Source organism: Carex rostrata, chromosome 5 (genome assembly GCF_964058835.1).
Source record: "Carex rostrata chromosome 5, lpCarRost1.2, whole genome shotgun sequence".
Lineage (NCBI taxonomy): Eukaryota > Viridiplantae > Streptophyta > Magnoliopsida > Poales > Cyperaceae > Carex > Carex rostrata.
The window spans coordinates 1,567,055-1,589,153 of record NC_135922.1 but is presented as its reverse complement, the minus strand read 5'-3'; the positions used below and the strand labels follow the sequence as shown (position 1 = coordinate 1,589,153).

Here is a 22,099-nt window from a genome sequence, read left to right as displayed (position 1 = left end):
TTTAATCTATATTAAAATCTACTTGGAGATCAAATTTTACATTTTTTGAAATTTTTTTACTATTTATTAAGCTGGTTTGAAAACCGTTGTTTTCAATAAATTTCTACAGCATTGAAAACAGCGGTTCTCAAACCAGCTTAATAAATAATAAAAAAATTCCAACAAATGTAAAATTTGGTCTCCAAGTAGATTTTAATATAGATTAAACATCTAACAGTTTGGATTGTTGTTTGAACATCACATAATAAAATATAGCTGTTACAATCCGAAATTTTAAAACAGGATTAAATTATTAAATCGATCATTTGGCTTAAATAAATAAGTAATTGAATTCCAAATAAGAATATAATTATATAAAAGGAAAATCAAATTATTCGAATCTTAAATTTAGAAATAAATATACGAATTTTATGGATAAATATAGTTACAAAAATATTATGAACTTTCGGTTCGAAATTATAGGAGAAATAGATTTAAACCAATTAAAATGAGACCATAATAAAATGCTGAATTATTAGGACCATCCGATTCAATTTAACACGAATCTTAAATATTATAATTTAAATGCTGGAATTATATCAACCTCTCATCTTGATCCAGCACGAATCTTAAAGCAACCCAAAGTTAATAACTCTTCTCTCCTTCCTCTCCTCTCCCTCCACGGGACAGAACCCCAACCCAAATCAGCGCCCCCCCCCCCCCTTCCCCTGTCTACGCCAAACCAGAGGGAGGGCTCCGCCCCCTCCCCTCTCCCGTCGCCGGCGAACCCCACCGAAACCGTCCCCTTGCTCTCCTCCCTTCTCTGGCCGTGAGAGCTGCAGCCCCCGCCCCCTCTCCTCCCTTCTCCGCCAAAAACAGGGCCCTGCCCCTTCCCTTCCTCCGCTGCCACGGCCAGCAGCCCGCTGCCCCCACTCTCTCCTCTCTTTCCTTCTCGGTCTGACCCAGCAGACCCGCCCGAAGCCCTGCCCCTCCTCCTCTTTTCCCGCCTCCCCTCCTCTCTCGTGAAACCCTAGAAACTAGGGTTTAGGCGTGGTGCTGCCCCGGGGTTGGCTTGGTGCCGTGATGGTGATGGCTTGGTGCTGCCTTGGTGCCCGCTTGTGCTCGAGTGAGGTGGCCGCAAGGCGAGACGAAACCCTCGGACCCGATCAATTTCTTCCGACATTTTTCTCCTTCGGTTAATTTCTAAAATTCGTGAATTATGTATTGATGAATTGATTAATGTCGTAGGATGTGAATTGACTAATTATCGAAGTACGGGTTGTTGATTTTCCCGACTCGATCGAATTGCTAGAATAAATTAAGTATAAGGGACTATGTTGCAAATGATTTTTATTAAGGGTCGGAATTGTAAAATGTATGACCATGGTGATTTGTATGAATTAAAGGGGCTAAAATATTGAAATGAATATGACATGATGTGTATGTGTAAATAGAATTGGGTTTCGGCTTTGAGAATTAAAATAATGGAATTGGAGTAAATTGTGAATTGTTAATTAGAGGTTTAAACCTTTGCTAAAATTTGGTCCTTTAATTAAAGTAAGTAGATGTGATGATTTTAAAAACTACTAGGATCGAATTGCAAATGTTTAAAGTAAAGCGGTATAATTGCAAAGTAGACACCAATGTGTGAAATTATATTAATTGAGGACCAATATGAAAAAGATGTGAATTTATATGAATGATAGCCGTGACTTTGCGGTTGGGATATACTTGAATCGAATTGAAAGGATTGATTGTTTTGGGCCTTAGTAAATTGGACTTGAATTGAAATAATTATAAATGAGCTGAAAGGTATAAAAGAATTGACGAATTAAATGACGGCTTTTGAAATTACTTTTAATGATGTAACCGAATTAAACCAAGTAATCGTATAATATAGGTGTAGGCTCAGTCGAGTCAGATTTCGCGAGGCAATTCGAGACGCCTGATCTTTAAATTAAGCGGTACGCTCGTCATAATAAGGTGCGGGATTCTTGGACTTGTTTGATACTTTATTTTCAGGAATTAAACTGTTTATTCGTTTGTCATGTTGAATGATTAATTGTTGCATATTTTGGAATTCATGCTGTAGATTGATTCTTGCATAACTGAGAATGATTTGAATTGTTTGGTTAAGATTACTTGGCATGTTGGTATGGTTATTATTTGATTAGTTCTATTAATTGTCCTTGATGTGAATGAATCTGTCAGACCGACCTGTTTAGGTGGCTGGATAAGGTGACGGTGACCTATCTGTTGACCTGTGTTTACGAATTTGCCAGGCCGACCTGTTTAGGTGGCTGGATAAGGTGACGCTGCTGACTTATGCGTTGACCTGTTCGAATTTGCCAGACCGACCTGTTTAGGTGGCTGGATGAGGTGACGCTGCTGACTTATGCGTTGACCTGTGAGAATTTGCCAGACCGACCTGTTTAGGCGGCTGGATGAGGTGACGCTGCTGACTTATGCGTTGACCTGTGATGATTTTGCGAGGCTGACCTATATGTGTGGCTTTGATATATTTGCTTGAGATTTAGCAAAGTTGACCTGTATTGGTAACTTTGATTCCATGTGATTGCATTTGTCAAGTTGACTTGTATTGGTGACTTGTAACCGGACCTTAGGAAATGGTTAAGCCAAACAGCAATTGCAGATGGGTGTCTGATAAAGGGTCCAGCTTGGTTGGCCATCTGTAGGCGCCTGTAACCCTACAGATGTGGGTTTGATAACGGTCCAGCTCGAAAGAACATCTGTAATTGCTACAAGCCCTTATGAACTGAATTATGAATCGAGTTAAGCCAAAATATATGTTGTGTTTGAAATTCATCTTGGAAATTCCGTAAACTGTGTTGCAGGTTGAATTAACTGTTGTCGTGCATTGGCATTCTATTATTTATGTTTTCTTATGTATCTGTTTGCATTGTTTATTGTTTGGGTTTCATTGTTGAATATAGAGTTTGATTGCAAGTCCAATAATCTAAACTGTGGCAAATTTCGCACTGAGAATTTATTCTCACCCCCCCCTCTCCCGATTATTTTCAGGTTCATTACACGGACGCAGCAAGTGAGGATATTGGCAATGCATATAAAAAGATCCACTGCCTTGCGTGTATATGTGACGCTTGATTTATACACGCGGCAGGCTGTCAGACCCCGGTGGATTTGGGGTGTGACAATAGCCCTGTAAGCACCTCGGTCGAAGTGCTTCCGGTAGCAAATTAGCCAGACTCTAATAAATATATACACTATATAGTTTATTATATTTATAAAAAAATATTATTTACTGTTATAATTATTTTACTATTACAAAAAGCGTGTGCAGTTCCAAACTACCAATGTGCTACAATATCAGTTATGACTGAATCAACAGAAAAGAAGCATTTTTTTTCATTGCAAAAACACTAATAAAGTTTTATTTTGACGAGCATGAGATAAAGAAATGAAACACTTTAAACAAAGTATTTTCTAAGTTAAAATTTCTAGTCTCTCTCAAATTTGTTCTGAGGTACTGAAAAGAGTATAAACATTTCTCGTCTCAAAACGAATTCACATATATGTATTATCACATAATTAAATTTAATTATGATAGCTTCGTGGCGGAGAATCAGATGAAGGCATTTGCTTCTCCTCTAATTATGTACTGTCACATAATTAAGAACTAGTCTTTGATCTAGTGGTAAACACACATGGTTTCTATGTGAGAGATGATGAATTCGAAATTCAGATGGAAAAAATTATTTATTGTAATAACAAGAGTATTAAATAGTTGAGGGTGACTTGACATCCAAAATTTACTCAAAAATAAAAAATATAATACATCAAAATTATGTTTTTATTTTAAAATCTTTTTCAGGAAAAATATAAGGCGCCAGTATTTCATATTAACTACCTCAAGGTCGTCTAAATTTAAGGACGAAACGACATTGTCACTAGAAAAATTAAAAATGATATTTAATTTTTTTTTTTTCAGAAAATCTTTATAAAAATATAGTTGAGATTTAATATAATTATAAATTTGAATTTCATTCTATTTATTTGTTCCACTCTATTAAATATATTTTGACTTGCCTTTGCGACATATTGCTTGCTTATTTGGCATGATTATCATTAATGAAGATATTGCATTGCATTGCATTTGGAATATTGGTTGGCCTTATGTCTTAATTTAATTAAGCTTTATCTAATATCTCAATGTCACTCTCTTTGTTGTACGATTTTTTACTTATCGTAGCCCTGCCATGTTAACTCTTGTCTTCAACGGATATTACTATGACACGTCACTATTAAGTAAATAGTCGTTAAAAGATGTGTGCACACCGACATTGAATGAAGTCTGAATCGGAAAGGGGAAGACTAATTAAGAAATTAATGTCCAAATTGGAGTCTAAACGAGTAAAGAGGTCATCAATTTATAATTAAACACATTTGCATGAGTAGACAGCTCAAAACAAGTTTGTAAAACCACTCTAAAAACTGATTTATTGTTGATTAATAGGATGATATATATATATATATATATATATATATATATATATATATATATATATATATATATATATATAATTATTTTAAATTTGAACTATATGTTTTTTTATAATTTTGTAAGAAAAAAATATAAATAAAATAATATTTTTGAAAAATATTGAGTCAGGGTGACACATGTGACTCTACTCTTTTGTAATAGTGTTTTTAATAATAAATCATCATTATATATTGGATGTTTTGTAATTTCTAGATAATGGATTGTATATTTAATCTAAAACAAAATAATATAAAAAATATAAAATTCAATCTTCTATAAGATTTTAAATGTAGATTATACTTATCAGTTCCAATTAATCGTTAAAATTTCAAAATTAAGATTTTTAATGCAAAGAACTGATGTAGTTTTATTTTACAAAAAATGTACCACGATTTGTACTAGAAATGACAAAAACAATATAATAAATCAGATCAATCTGTTGATGGAACGTACGGTTGGATTGCCTCTAGGACATTGAATTCTCTGCTTCCAAATAATTAATATCCAAATTAGATGCATATATAGATGCTAAATAACATATATATAAGACAACACCGGGAGGAAGCAAATTAACAATTTAATTGGATCCTCTACCTGCCTCAAAGCTAATTAATTTTTATTAATAAGATTAGACAGTTATCAAAAATTAATTAATACGTGTGCGGTCCTCTAGAATTAATATAATGGTATCTCACACTAAAAGAAAAAGAGTTGTTTAATTATATAAATTATATATATACGGTATCTCACTAAACGTCAACAAATTTTGATTTTAATTCTAGGAGCTAGCCATGCATCTCTTATATCTCTGTTGGCTCGCAACAAGACAAATCACCAGCCTTATCATAAAACTAATAAGACTGATAGTTCTTTTTCCCTTATTACTTTTTTTCTTCTAATTATTAAAAAAAACTAATGTGATTTTTATAGCTGCTAAAAGAGTGGCACGGTAAACAATTGCACCAAATATATGATTGTTTAAGAACTTGCGTAAGAAAGTGCATGCGTATATATATATATATTTGCTATCAGCAAACCGTTGTCGTCTTTTCACTTCTTTGAAAAATATTTATACCTTTTCCAAAAATAAAAAAGTGCGCTTTAGAAATGGGCATCGAAATGTTTTTATTTTTAAAGTTTAAACAGTCCACTCTAACTCCTTAACATCATCTTCATATAAAAATATACTTAGATTCAAAATTTTATAATTTTTTAGAATCTTTAAATATTTTGGAAAGACGAATCTGTGGCCAAAACGATATTTCTAAGTCCAACATGTGATGGACCCTTCACATCATGTCATGGAATGTTATGAAATATGTAGTAAACTCATTTTAGAATATATATGCATAAATCAAACATCATAATCTGAGAAAAGATTTAGAGAATTGGCAAAAAGGAGAAGAACCAGAACTCATAGCACAGCCTACACTGTGCTATGCATCTAATTTTATTCAAGTACCTTTTGTAGTTTGATAATTTTAGTATCTTTTGATTTTGCCGGATCTGAACCACCAGCTGTGTGTTAATTTATGAAAGAACAGTGGCACCTTGATCAAAAAATTTCAAAGTAAAGTCATAAATTAACATGATTCGTGGTTGCAAAGAGCAAATATATTGAAAAGAAAGGATATTATTTTTCTTTAATTGATGTTGACCAAAAACAGTGATGGTACAAAATTTCTCTTCTTATATATACTTGTCAGAATAATTTTGTCTGTGAAAGCCAAAGGAATCTGTGTCCTAAAGAGCAATAAAATATTTATAATACATGGATGGCCTCTCTTCTACAGCATCCAACAGATTAACTAGGAGGGTTGGGTGGGCACACACACACACACACACACCCCCCCCCCCCCCCCCCAAAACCTATATGGGTACACCCGGATGGGCCGGATCTCGGGCAACGATTTGCTTGGCGACTTGGTGGATTTGAAGTTGGAATTGATCTGTCTTCTCCGTCAATCCCTATATAAATATATATATATATATAGAGAGAGAGAGAGAGATGGGCTATGGTGCATTGCAATGCATGAACCCCCTTATGCATTGCACTATAAATCACGGATTTAAAGTCCAAACGACCGATCCGAACCGTTCATCTTGTTCTTCATATTAATATGTGCTTGGGGACCAAATTTTACATTTTTTGAAATTTGTTTACTATTTATTAAGCAATTTTGAAAGTCGCTGATCTGATGGTCCAGAAAATTTTACTGTTTACAGCAAAACAACAATTTTCAAAAGTACTTAATAAATAGTAAAAAAATTCCAAAAAATATAAAATTTGGTCTCCAAGTACATTTCAATATGAATTAAACATCTAACAGTTCAGATCGGTCATTTGGACTTTAAATCCGTGATTTATAGTGCAATGCATAAGGGGTCATGCATTGCAATGCACCATAGCCCATCTCTCTCTCTCTATATATATATCCATCATTTAATTTAAGAAAGGAATTCATCTGAAAAGATAGAGAGAGAGAGAAGAAGCTACATATACGTACCAGTTGCCTTGTTCTGTGTGAGCATTCTGGCGGCGTTAGTAGAAGGTACTAAGGTAGGTTAAAAGTAAGAAGAGGATGCAAATGCAGAGACCAGAATTAAGAGGCATCGTTGCCATATTGGGGAATTAATCATCTTGTTTTTCTTTGTGCTACTGAGACACATATATATATACCAATCCTATATATATATATATATATAGCCAGATGGCATGAGGGCCACAGAAACTAATTGAGTCTTCAGTCCACATAAAGGCGGCATAAGGGGGTAAAGATTTTAACAGAGCAGTTTTGACTTATTAAATTAGTAATTTATTACAAGCTAGATTGATCTATACAATATTAAATTAATTTTATTTATATAGTAATCTGGGTTAATTTAAAATAATGGCACCAAAAATTATAATTTTTATATATTATGAAAGGGTTCAAATGCCTCCATGTTTTTGTGCCTCCATCATGCCTCCATCTTTCTCCATCATTTTCAAAGTTCAAACAGTCGATCCGAACCGCTCAACTTAACCTCCATACTAAAATATGTTTGGAGACCAAATTTTATATTTTTAGAAATTTTTTTACTATTTTTTTAGATAGGTACAAAAATACTGTTTTTAGATGGTTCAGATTTACTGATTTTGTACCTATCTAAAAAAATAGTAAACTAATTCCTAAAAATATAAAATTTGATCTCCAAACATATTTTAGTATGGAGGTTAGGTTGAGCGGTTCGGATCGACTGTTTGAACTTTGAAAATGATGGAGAGAGATGGAGGCATGATGGAGGCACAAAAACATGGAGGCATTTGAACCCTCCTCATTAGAAATTAAGATGATATTTTTAATGTGTATTTTTTATATTATTTGATACAATAAGAATAACACTAATACTTAATAGATAAAGATAAAATATTTTTGAGTAAAGGTTGGATATCAAGAGATCAAACTATTTAATATTTACAAGAGATTCTTTTATGTAATTTTTAAATCTGCAACATCCCATATAAATAGCACTATTTTTTTTTTTTGAAATAGCCGATAGTGGCTATCAGTTTTCTTACAATAGTTCAAAGAACAACCACACTCACTACTAGCTGTATGAAAAAAAATCATAGAAACCAGTAACCCAAAAACCAGCACAAAACAACCAAAAAAAAAAACCAACCAGTAACAGCTAGACTATATTCCCTTGAACAGTACCAGCCTACTCAACAGTATTTCAACCATAATTTTGCTTCTCTTATGGCATGTTGTGCTATCCTAATCGGGTCGGGTTCAATATCTTCAAATATTTTCTTGTGTCTTGCTCTCCACAAGAACCAGCAGACAGCAAAGAAGTAAGGTCCCCATTCATTCCTTGACATTCTTCTCTTACAAGCTTTCCAAGACTTGATCACCGTTGCCTGCACAGTATCTCCGGTACTTACAATGTTACATCCAAGCATTGCATTCAAACTTGCCCAGCATCTTCTTGCCTTATAGCATTGGAAAAATAGATGTGTTGCGGTTTCTAAAGAACAGCGTTGGCAGACTTCACATCTTAGATTGCACTGCAACCCTCGATGCATCATAACATCATGTGTTAAGAGCCTACCGTGTAAGAGGAGATAACCAAAGACACGTACAGTTGGAGGTATCTTGAGCTTCCAAAGAAACCGATAGGCCCATACTGTTTTTCCTGCAGCAATTACCAACCTATAGAATGAATTAGCAGTATATTCATTATTTTTTTACCATAACCACAATATTCGATCCTCAGCATGTTCCTGTACCAGTTGAAGCTGACAAATACCATTGTCAATCGCCATTTTCAGAGAGTAATTTCTGTTTGAAGGAGCAGGGGTATATTGGGAATTCATTGTCGGATATGTCCAGGAATCGAACCAATAGGAAATAAATGATCCCTGAGATATATTCCATGTGACACTCCAATCAAAAGAAGGTCTGATTTTTAGTAACTGTACCCAAAAAAAAAAACCTTGTCTCATCCAAATTTGATGAGTATGGCACTGTTTTGCCAAATTGTATAGTTGTAGCATAGTCTGAGTCCAGAGTGATTGAGGATCCCTGTATAGCCTCCACCACCATCTCAATAACAAGGATCGATTACGCATACTTAGATTAGCTCCTCCCATTCCTCCATATTCTTTTGGATAGCAGATCAAAACAGATAAACACACACTGTGAATGTTTTGAAAATTTTATGATTTATGATTTAGTCAGACACATATACATACTTATATTGTGAATCATTCGAGAACAACTAGTATGCTTGTATTTCGGTTTTCTATGATATCCATTTAGAAGCCCAATCACCAATTTTATGAAACTTATTTATCAGATGCAAACAATAATTGGATTTTATAACTGGTCAAGTGGGCAGACCCAACCCGGTCCGTTTCTTTCACGAGTGTTTTATAGATAAGATGCAAAACATTAGCAATTGTGCGGTACGAAAATACTAGTGTTTCGTAGGCAATGAGTAATTGGCTCGTTACGAATGAGTTTGGGAAACTTATTTGAACTCGTCATGAGTGAGTTCATTTTAAGAGTCCGCGTTAAAAAAGTTTACAATTGTAACGAGGTCAACTGAGTTAGCTTGTGAGCTAGTATGCTAGTTTGTTGAGTTCAGCTGGATCTTGTTTTAACAAAAAAGAAAAATGAAATTTATAAATTTTTTAGACCGAGCTGTTTTACAATTAAAAATTTTAATATCTAGAGTGGGAGAAAAATTTGGACCATAATATTTTATTTATTTTTAATATATACAAATTTTCCTTTGTAAAATATGCAAACTATTTTTTTTTTTGGTCCTCTTGAATGAGATTCGACTTGTACTGTAGGAACCCAAAAAAGGAAAAAAGAAAAAAAAAAATAGGAAAAAAGAATACGATCATATTGGCAATACATCATCATCAATATCATTATATTATAATTATTATAATTATTATTTTCGTAATAATGTTTTACAATAATGCATGATAGACACATCAAATTATGTTCATTTCGCAATACATGATTGATTTACATTAAAATTTTCTATACTGCAAGATGATTCTACCCCATTCAAAATAATTTTCCTCTTAAGAAGTGCAAATTTTCCTATTAATTTTTTTTCTCGTTTCCCATCACCTAAAAAGTATACAAAAAATTTCATTGTACTTATTTATTTTTAGCTGTTTTCAAGTTATATTATATTTTGTACTTACAGTTTTCATTTTTTTTTCACACATTTTATATCTAAAAAATAATGAAAATGTGATACAAACATGTATCTGGAATAATCGAAATCTTATCAAGTGATTTGCTTTGTATCTGGAATGATCGATGAAATATGAAATATATCTCTCTCATTACTTTTTTAATTAATATTTTTTCTTTGTTTGATTTTCTCTAATTTCTAAAAAATTTAATAAATAATATTCTATGTATAAAGAGTCTTTTCATTGTTTTTGAATTTGTATATCTTTTTATGTTTGACTAGACAATTATGACCTCTGTTATTGGGAGAATTTTTTCTACTGATTTTAAAAGATGAGTTCAAGTTTCCAAAGTTGTTATTATATAGTTATAGTCTTTTTTTTTTGTCACACCTTTTGTATCTAAGAAATAATGAAAACGTGATCAAAACATTTATCTCGGATGATAAAAAATATAATAAAAATATGTATCTCGAATGATAAAGTTGTAATCATTCATTAGCAATGATTTAAAAATTATTTTTTTCCATCCATTAGCAAAGAATTTTGAATTAACCTTAGCGAGGAATTTTTAATTATGAGCCGACTCTTTTTTCTTATTTTTTTTTCTTTAATTTAGGATGATAATTAAACTTCCACTTATGGGAAAGCAAATATTTCTTTATTATTGCAATATATTTTGTACAGAAGAGCATTTTATCTTAGTTTTGACTTCAAAATTTTTAAAAACTAAAGTACTTTGACTATGTTTTAAAGGCCTCTGACTCCTGTCTATTTATAATATTCCTAACAATAAAATAAAATAAAATTATCATATGCCGACAACTCTTCCCCTGTTTTATATTTACCCACAAAACTAAATAAACATATTAATTCTAATTAATATACATAAAAATTATCATAAATTATCTTTCTCCCTTTATACAAATTTAAATTTCTCTAGTTATTAATTATTTCATAAAAATACTTTTCAATAAAGAAGTAATTAGGCAAAATACTTCTCTAGTTATATTTTTTAGAATTTTTTTTACTATTTATTAAATATTTTTGAAAATTGTTGTTTTGCTGTGAACAGTAAAAACAGTAAAATTTTCTGGACCATTAGATCAGCAATTTTCAAAAATGCTTAATAAATAGTAAAAAAATTCCAAAAAATATAAAATTTGGTCTCCAAGCACATTTCAATATGGAGAACAAGATGAACGGTTCAGATCAGTTGTTTGAGTTTTCAAAATGGCTAAAATGAGCCATGGCTCACCAACGTGCTATGAGCCATGGCTCATTTTAGCCCAACTCTATATATATATAAACAGTAACCGCTAAGTAACAAATAATAATAATAATAATAATAATAATATAATAATAATAATAATTAGTTTTATTATATTTTATAAAAAGAACATCAAAACTCATTCATTTCACATATATGCAATCACATTACTAATAATAATAAAAAAAACAAATGTACAATTAATTTCAACTAAATTATTTTTTATAAATCAAGTGTGTTCGAAAACATAAATCTCTTCAAATAAATTCAATTATTTAACTACATAACAAGACATGCAAATAAAAAAGTAATATGTTTACCATTTTTCTTATAGTAAATAATATACACTAAATAACAAAAGACATCACTAATTATTGCTCAAACATTATTGTACGGAATATCACATAAATAATTTTCAATATCACTAATTATTGCACAATCCTTATCGTATAATTTTATTTTGTATATTTACCCTTCAGAGAAACAAGTACAAAAAAGTACCTTTTTTCATTTACCTAATGAAAAAAATTCTCATTCATATTAATACCCGCTTTATCAAATGCGGTACAAGTAGAATAAACAGTTAAAAGTGTATCATCGACACCCCTGCGGATCAGAACAATTTGATGGCCCATTATTTGCATGGGGACTTGGTGGATTTGAGCTTGGACTTGATCTGTCTTCTCCGTCAATCCCTATATATATATATATATATATATATATATCCATCATTTAATTTAATAAAGGAATTCAGATTCTAATTGATTGATTGCTTCATAAACTTAATTTCATCAGAAAAGATCGATGGAGAAAGCACGTACCAGTTGTCTTGTTCTGTTTGAGGATTCGGGCGGCGTTAGCAGAAGGTAAGAGATGAGAGGTGGTTAGAAGTAAGAAGAGGATGCAGAGACCAGAAAAAGCCCTCGTTGCCATATTGGGTAATTAATGGAAATAATTGTCTTAAGCAATTATCTTGCATGTTTCTTCTATATATATATAGACGTATGTGGGAGTTTGGTATCCAAATAAGCGTCTAGTAATGGAGAACAAAATATAGGTTCGATGGGCATCGGATCTACTTTGGATCTAATGAGTTTCAACACTGTCCGATTCACATTAAAATCTGTGTGCACAGAAATTGAAACAAACATGCACGGGTTTTAAAATGGAGCACATGCATCTTAATGCATATCGAATGGTGATTGAGCCCATTGAACTAAAGTAGGATCTATGGGCACCAGAGATCTACTCTAAACACTTATTAAGATCTGTGCATAGAAAAATTGAAACAAATATACACATATTTTAAAGCAAAGCACACACATCTTAATGTGTATCAAATGGTGATTGAGCCTAATCAAACCAAAGTAATATATAACACTATATATATAAGAATATTTATTTTGACTATCTATTCCTCTGTTAATTTGGTCCAATTAAGTGACTTTTGACTTTTGAGATTGTTTTTATTATCATATTTCTTCATTCTCGGCCACAGAAAATAAGTCCTCAGTCCACACAATCTGAGAAGCGCAATTTTTGTTGACTTGACTAAACTAATTGAGCTCTCCTCACGATATAAGGGCGGCAATGAATGAAATTTAAAAAGTCGAATTTGAACCGTATGTATTTCTTATATACATTCAAATGCACATTACTCTATATATATATACATATATATATATATATATATATATAGGAATATGCTAGCATGCTATGCATAGCATAGAGCCCCTCCATGCAACGCTTTGGATTTCGACTTTTCAAAATCCTAACGGTCGATCCGAACCATTCATCTTGTTCTCCATATTAATATTTATTTGGAGACCGAATTTTACATTTTTTGGAATTTTTTTACTATTTCTTTAGATTTATTGAAAATCGCTGTTTTTTTATGGTCCAGATTTGCTGAAAACAGCGATTTTCAATAAATCTAAAGAAATAGTAAACAAATTCCAAAAAATATAAAATTTGGTCCCCAAACACATATTAATATAGAGAACAAGATGAACGGTTCGGATCGACCGTTAGGATTTTGAAAAGTCAAAATCCAAGACGTTGCATAGAGGGGCTCTATGCTATGCATAGCATGCTAGCATATTCCTATATATATATATATATATATATATATATATATATATATATAGAGAGAGAGAGTTGGGCTACGGTGAGTTGCGAAGTAAAGTGACTATTTTACTTCATGCTCATATTTTGCAATTTTAAAGTTCAAAATGTCGATCCGAACCGCTCAACATGATCTCCATATTGAAATGTGCTTGGAGACCAAATTTTACATTTTTTTGAATTTGTTTACTATTTATTAAGCCAGTTTGAAAATCGCCGATCCAGCGGTCCAGAAGTTTTTACTGTTTTTACTGTTCATCCGAATTTTCAGATTTTCAAAGTGGCTTAATAAATAGTAAAAAAATTTCAAAAAATGTAAAATTTAGTTTCCAAACATATTTTAATATAGATTAAACATCTAACGGTTTGGATCGGCTATTTGAACTTTGAAAATGAAGATATTGAGTGAAGTAAAAACGTGTTTTACTTCGCAACTCACCGTAGCCTTACTCTATATATATATATATATATATATATATATGTATGTAGAGTAGAATTAGGGTGCTCTTAAGCTCACCAAAATTTTGGTGAGCTTAACTCTAAAACTCATAAAATCAATTTCAAATAATGAATTCAAACCGTTGAAATCTACCTATCTTACGTGTGATGCATCTACATATGTGAAATTTTTAAACATTCGAATTAATTTAGTATAAAGTCAAGCGGTCTATAGGACAATATGAATTAGTCAGACATATACATATATTGTGAATCATACGAGCTGTCTATAGGACAAGTATGCTTGTATTTAGGTTTTTAATGATATCCTTTTAGAAGCCCAATCACCAATTTTATGAAATTTATTTATCAGATGCAAACAATAATTGGATTTTATAAGTGGGTCGAGTGGGCAGACCCAATCCGATCCGTTTCTTTCACGAGTATTTTATAATATTTTAAATAGATTTGAGCCTGACAATACTATAATAATATTTTAAATGGATTTCATGAGGGAGAGGGGGGTTTCCGATGGGCATCGGACACAAATAGGGTTCGATGAGGGGTTTAAACCGTCGGATCTGCTTTAGGATTCGTGTGTACGGATTTTAAAGCAGACGCGAAATTGCGAGTGCGAATCTTAAAGCAGATCCGACGGTTTAAACCCCTCATCGAACCCTATTTGGTCCGATGCCCATCGGACACCCCCCTCACTCATTTCATGAGTGTTTTATAGATAAGATGCAAAACATTAGCAATGTATTTCGATATAATATTGTATTTTAGATTTTACTTGGACCCTTTAGAAGATTAATTAGAAGGTTAATTAACCAAATCACATTGCAGCTTGAAAATTAATTGAACCCAAAAAGGAGAGGATTCGCATTGATAATTCCTTTTAAATTTTAAATTTTAAATATCAAGTGACAATTTCATTTGTAATTTTAGAGATGCATGTATGTATAATGATTTTATAAATAGAAAGATATTTTTATTGAATTGCTTTCAAAACATCATGTTGGCAATTAAAGATATTAATTCGCATTCGTTCATCCATTTTAGAAATGAATTTTTCATGTTGTAGAAAGTTTTTTTTTTATTATTTTGGAACATTAAAAGCAATCAAAATTTTATTTTATATAAGTTAAGTTACTTTTATTCTAATTTTAGTCTAGTTTCATGATTATATGATTGTAGGTGTGAAACAAAACAATCTTAATGAGACTTGTAATATTGCTTGTAAAAACAATGGCGCTACATTTAATTTGCCTGGAAATGTTCATTTTGATCACAAATCCTAAACATGCAGTTATTCACCCTTTTGGTCCTCACAAGCACACAAATAATTAAATTACACATGGATGACATTGGGACCGATTTTGAAAATTTTGAAACCCGGAGCGAAAGAAAAAATTGAAGTCTTTATATATACAAAGTTTAGACTTTAATATTTTATATATTTTTAGAGGGATCAAGTTACAACATTTTTTGAGTTACAACAAGTTTCAACAAACATTATTTACATTTTCAAAGTCCAAATCGTCGATCCAAACCGTTAGATGTGATCTCTACAATAAAATGTGCTTGGAGACCAAATTTTATATTTTTTGGAATTTTTTTACTATTTATTAAGATGGGTACAAAATTCAATGGTATGAATTTGACTAGTTTTTGTACCCACCTTAATAAATAGTAAAAAAATTCCAAAAAATGTAAAATTTGGTCTCCAAGCACATTTTATTGTAGAGATCACATCTAACGGTTTGGATCGACGATTTAGACTTTAAAAATGTAAATAATGCTTGTTGTAACTTGTTGTAACTCAAAAAATGTTGTAACTTGATCCCTCCTCATATTTTTAATACATATATACAAACTAATTTTTTTTTTAGTCTCTTGAATCTCGCTCTAGTGCCCTGCACCAGGGCCAGACCTGGATGAGATTCGACTTGTATTGTAAGAACCCAAAAAAAAAAAGACGAAAACAAAAGAAAAATAGCAAAAAGAAATACGATCATATTGGCAATACATCATCATCATAAATATCATCATATTATAATTATTTTTTTCACAATAATATTTTACAATAATGGTCGATAGACACATATATAAAATGTTCTTTTGGCAATGCATGATTGATTTACATTAAAATTTTCTATACTGCAAGATGATTCTATCCAGTCATTTTCCTTGTAAAAAGTGCAAAGTATAAATGTAATAGTATATATATACCAAGTTAATTGTAATATACCAACTGTTCTCTGTATAACCAAATTCATTAAAAAAGAATTTTGTTCCCCATCACCTAAAAATTATAGAAAAATGTCGCTGTACTTTTTATTTTTAGCTGTTTCAAACTAGATTATATTTTATACTTACAGTTTTCGTTTTTCTCACAACTTTTATATCTAGAAAATAATGAAAACGTGATAAAAACATGTATCTTGGATAATCAATGATAATAAAATCATGAAACACCTTTTCTATCTATATATGATATGAAAAATATATAATAAAAACATGTATCTCGAATGATAAAAGTTGTAGTCATCCATTAGCAATGATTTGTATTTTTTTTTCATCAATTAACAATGATTTAAAAGTTCTATTTTCTCATCCATTAGTTTAAGAAAGAATTTTACATTAACATTAACGAGGAATTTTTAATTTAGTTAAATTGAGAGAATTTCTTATAAATAAAAAAAGCAATGCTAATTCAGTTAATTTTTATTTGAGATATAAAACATTTGTTAAATTTGGAGCGATAAATAAACTTTCTTGGATATATCAAAGACTGTGAGGAACAATCAAAATTCTGATGGAAATCTTCAAATCATCAAGTCATAATTCAAATGTTTTTGCCCACTTCTTTCTCTGTACTCTCTTAATTTATTGAACAGAAGCGCTCGGATATGAAATATCTCTACTTAATTTATTTATTTCTCTATATTTGATTTTCTCTAATCTCTAAAAAAACAAAAAATTATATTAATAGATAAAATTCTATGTTTAAAGATTTTTTTTTCATTGTTTTTTCAATTAAAATATTAAATTATTTTTGAAAATTTTGATGTAACAGAGGCACTGGATTCTTACAACGAGTCAAAATTTAAACCTCCATTTCCTTATAAGTACTTATAATTTGAGTGCATCACGCATAAGGGAATGGATGGCATATCATGTGCATGCATTCAGGGCCGGCCCTGGTGCTGGGCAGCCAAGGCGACCGCCTCGAGCCTCAAAATTTATGAGGCCCAAAAGAAACAAAAATATTTTGCATATATTAAAAAAAAATTAATCTGTATATATTAAAAATAAATAAAATATTAGGGCCCAAACTTTGAATATTCAAAGGGTTCAAACTTTTCTATAAATAGGTATGATCTATTGACATATCAATAAAAAATTGTGTATATCAGTATTGTAAATAACGGTATGCGCTTGTCGAACGAACGAGATACTGTCAAGCAATTAATCGGTATGCGGCCGATTAATCAGAATTATGCGGACAATTTTATATTTTCATTAAAATTATGTGTATATATTCATAATTTATTAAAAAACAATTTATTTAACTCATCAAACTTATCAAATAAACTTAATTTAACTTAGTTCTATTATTATAACATGAAACTATGCTTAACAATACACATGCACTTTACATATGTAAGTAACACATTTATTTAATTAAAAAATAAATTCGAGAATTAAGCATTTTCAAACACTAACAATATATTATTTGAAAGACATGAAACATTCCAACATAAAATCACTAAAATTAGTTTGTAATAACAACTTAATTTAATATATGAATATGATGTACTAATTGAAAAAATTACATCAGTAAGTAAGAAAAATATATGGTATATATATAATAGAGGAATTAATCAATTAATTCAAAATAAGTAAGAAGAAAAAACATATATAAAAAAATTGAATGTATAGCCAAGTACAAATAAAATTGCAATACATGTTTATGAAACTTATTATCACACAGTTACAGAAAAACAAATGTAAAAATAAATAATCACTGGAATAAACGAAAATAAATTGGAATAAACGGAAAAAACGGACGATCAAACGAGAATAAACGAAATAATTGGGAATAATTGAGAATAATCGGCCAATTAATCGGAAAAATTCACTAATAGACTTCCGATAAGTGTATTCATAAATGTTTGACAGCCATTAACAATTAAACAGGAATATAATAGGCCGTTAAACCCTTTTTTACAACACGGCCAATTAATCTTTGTACTTTTTATTTTTAGCTGTTTCAAGCTAGATTATATTTTATACTTACAGTTTTCGTTTTTCTCACAACTTTAAATTATATCTAGAAAATAATGAAAACGTGATGAAAACATGTATCTTGAATAATCAATGATAATAAAATTATGAAACACCTTTTCACTACAGCAGAAATACCCTTCTGCGACCCATCAAATGGGTCGCAGAAGGGTATGGCGCCGGTCGCAGAAGGTGGGCGCCGGTCCCAGATGATCAAAATGGGTTGCAGATGATCCGGTCGCAGTTGCTCCGCCACTGATGACTGCCTTGCTGACGTCACCGGTCTCTGAAGGGTATGGAGCCGGTCGCAGATGACCCCTTCAGCGACCCACTAGATCCGTCACGGATGCGACACGCTGACGTGGCTAGAGACCTATCAGAGACCGACTAGACGGTCACAGAAGGGTTCCAAATCGGTCACAGAAGGGTTCCAAATCGGTCGCAGAAGATTATTTTTTTTGTTATTTTTTCTTTTTCCCAATTGATACGAAATGTACCAGACAAATATAATATTAAACTCATTATATTCATATATTTTTCTCCAGCCCTAATTGATACGAAACGTAATATTCACAAGCATTTAATATCAAATATCATACGATTCACAAGCAATTTAATTAATACGTACCAAACATTTAACATCAAATATCAAACAATTCACAAGCAATGTAATTGATATGTACCAAGAATTTAACATCAACTATCAAATAATTTACAAGCAATTTAATTGATACGTACCAAACAATTCACAAATAAAAATACAAGACTACAAGTACACAGTGCACAAACCAAAATCGATCAACAAAATGTTCAAAAATGTCAACAGATGGTATCGTTTTATTGAGATGCAACAGAAAAAAATTCTAAAGGAATGCTCTAGATTTGGTCTAAGCATTTGACCCAAACTTAAAACTCTGAAGCCAAGTCCCACGATACCTTGATATTAAGCAAAAGTGCAAACTGTTACAGGTGCCTCTTCGGTACTCTTTTTCACCGAACTGTATTTCTTGGTTATGAACCTGTATTAAATGAGTAATTTAAAACACAAAATAAACAAAGCAACTTGAGTTGCACACATGCACTACAGTATAGGACTTGCAAAATATAGCCAATTTTTTGTATGAAATTCAACGATGCAACATTTGTAGCAATGACTAGACTTAAATTGGTTGCCTGATAGAACTTGCATGGATTACCTATTAATTTTAAATTCATAGTAAGAAAGAAAACAATTTGATTTATCAGAATGTTTGAATACCTCAACTTAATATATCAAGGCAAAGATATGACCTTAGGCTTAAGGAATAATAAATAAAATAACATATATAATATAATGAAAAGCATGAAAAATGACATACACATATGTCATCAGGATTTCATTTTCAGTTCTTATACTTTCCCACCTACTAGTTACAAGTATGAATTCTATATGGCTTAATGGTTCCTGATTTGAACCAGTATAGCAATGTTGGTCAATAGCAATTCTGGTTAGGTTGTGTAGTACTGAAAATGAAGCATAATTTAAAACTGGAAAATTTAAACCATACCTTTGCCTTCCTGAAATTATAAAGTGCAAGAAACAAAAATGAACAAAACAAAATATGCGTTTAGAATCAGCAAGCTAGGGCACGACAATATGAAATAACTCAAGTTAAAGTACCTCTTTACTATGGATAGTTCCAAGAGCTTTCAACTGTGCACGCCTAAAGAGTGAAGAGTCATTATGGCCAAGCGCCCAGCCTATTATTGCATTGAGAGTAAATGGCAAAACTACAACTAAAAATTCACATCACACACATCTATATACATTCTGACAATTTTAGAGACATTGAGAAATCAGTAAAAGTCTGAATGAACAAAGTGAAACAAGTAAGACATTGAACATTTAATTTTGTTTTAATTAGCAGCAAGTCATTGTTCAATACGTTAATAGAGCAAATCTGATTCTCTCCGTGGTCACATATTTGAAACTCAAATTGAAAATTCATTGTAGATATTAAAAAAGATAGGAAACTGATAACAATCTATAGTAGTATGGATCACCATAGCCTTATTTAAAAGAGTACACTGAGAGGAACAGTTACCGGTAAAAAAATATGAAGGGAAAATTACAAGTACATCCTCCATATTTCTATTATTTAAGAATGGAACAGTTGTGTCAACTTAAAAATCTGTCATAGGAAAAGACTACCAAAACAAAACAAAAACTACGAACCATAATTATATGATTTTTAATAGAAGACACCTAATTAAAAAAATTGCTATTGAACACCCACATGTACCACTACTGATTACCTAAAAAATATATTGGAAATGAGTGCAATCGGTGTGATGCTAATAACAACTACTACAATTTTTGAATTTACTACTACTCATTATTATTTTTTGCAAAATCAGTACCAGATCCATTTGAACGGTTCTGTAAAAACCGAGAAATTTGTAAATTTTACCAATTTTAACTTCTAAAAAAAATTGAGATGTTTGCAAAATCAATGTTTGATCATCATTAATATAAAGAAAAACTGGAACTCTTTGGAACAAATGTATACTAAATCAAGCACCACAGAAGCATGACAGTTCAACTTATTACAAATTTGTACTAACAGAATACGTCAATACATGTGCCGTGCAGTAATGTCCATGGGAATGTACCGATGCAGACCAGAAAATACTCAAATTTGCAATACTGGTATGCAGCACCAGTATACCACTGGAGGGTATCGTACAAGCATCAACAGATAAATAAAAACCTAGCATATTACATGACCAAAAAAAAAAAGAAAGGCAGCTGAAACTTACTGAGTCAAAAGACGGAGACGCTGAGAGACGAGCAGGAGAGACACTGAGGGGAGGAAGGCCCCTTCTCGATCTCGATCTCCAGATCCCCTTCTCGATTCTCCTAATTTCTCGATCGCCGATCATCGCCAGCAGGAGAGACCCGATCGCTCGCGTCGATTTCACGGCGGCGTGCGCCGATTTCTTTCTTTCATTTTTTTTTTCTAACAAAACGCGCCAATTTCAGGGGATTTTTGTGGCGTGTATTTCAGGTGATCCCTTCTGGGACCGGGCCAAATGGGTCCCAGAAGGCTGGGGCGCCGGTCCCAGAAGGCTATGGACCAAATCCGTCCCCACTGCGTTTTGTTTTTTGTTTTTTTGAGATCTTCTGCGACCGGCGATCGAACCCGTCCCAAAATCCGGTCCCAGATAAATAATTTTGCTGTAGTGTTTCTATCTATGATATGGAAAATATATAATAAAAAACATGTATTTCGAATGATAAAAGTTGTAATCATCCATTAGCAATGATTTGTACTTTTTTTTTCATGAATTAACAATGATTTAGAAGTTCTATTTTCTCATCCATTAGCTTAAGAAATAATTTTTAATGAACATTAGCGAGGAATTTTTAATTTAGTTGAATTGAGAAAATTTCTTATAAATAAAAAAGACAATGCTAATTCAGTTAATTTTTATTTGACATATAAAACATTTGTTACTTTGAAATTTGAACAGTTAAATTTGGAGCGAGAAATAAATTTGGTGGATATCATAGACTGAGGAAAAAATAAAAATTCTGATGGAAATCTTCAAGACATCAAGTTATAATTCAAATGCTTTTGCCCACTTTTCTCTCTCTACTCTCTTAATTGCTTGAACAGAAGCGCTCAGATATGAAATATCTCTACTTAATTTATTTTTCTCTATATTTGATTTTCTCTAATCTCTCAAAAAAAAAAATATATATATATATTAATAGATAAAATTCTATGTTTAA

General features: G+C 31.5%; 1 protein-coding gene and 1 long non-coding RNA gene across 3 annotated transcripts; both read right to left on the bottom strand.

The window, feature by feature from the left end:
• Nucleotides 1-8,210: 8,210 nt before the first annotated feature.
• LOC144554459 (uncharacterized) lies at nt 8,211-9,090 on the bottom strand. Its single transcript, XM_078302777.1, has 2 exons — nt 8,981-9,090; nt 8,211-8,697 (listed from the first exon to the last, which is right to left on the bottom strand). Exons 1-2 carry the CDS (start codon nt 9,088-9,090, stop codon nt 8,211-8,213), a joined length of 597 nt encoding a protein of 198 aa, XP_078158903.1.
• A 9,935-nt stretch (nt 9,091-19,025) lies between these two features.
• On the bottom strand, nt 19,026-21,327 carry LOC144554587 (uncharacterized). 2 transcript variants are annotated; one of them, XR_013511657.1, is made up of 3 exons: nt 21,124-21,327; nt 19,985-20,064; nt 19,026-19,343 (listed from the first exon to the last, which is right to left on the bottom strand). It is a non-coding gene; the product is annotated as an uncharacterized LOC144554587 (long non-coding RNA). The 2 variants fall into 2 exon arrangements; XR_013511656.1 differs by having other exon boundaries at nt 19,985-21,327.
• Between the last annotated feature and the right edge of the window lie 772 nt (nt 21,328-22,099).

What these genes read in the sequence shown, in the direction of transcription:
- LOC144554459 (XM_078302777.1), bottom strand. Translation starts at nt 9,090, where the DNA reads ATGGTGGTGGAGGCTATACAGGGATCCTCAATCACTCTGGACTCAGAC. An exon ending in TCAAATTTGGATGAGACAAG is followed by an intron (nt 8,698 to 8,980) that starts GTTTTTTTTTTT and finishes TTCATTCTATAG; the next exon opens with GTTGGTAATTGCTGCAGGAA.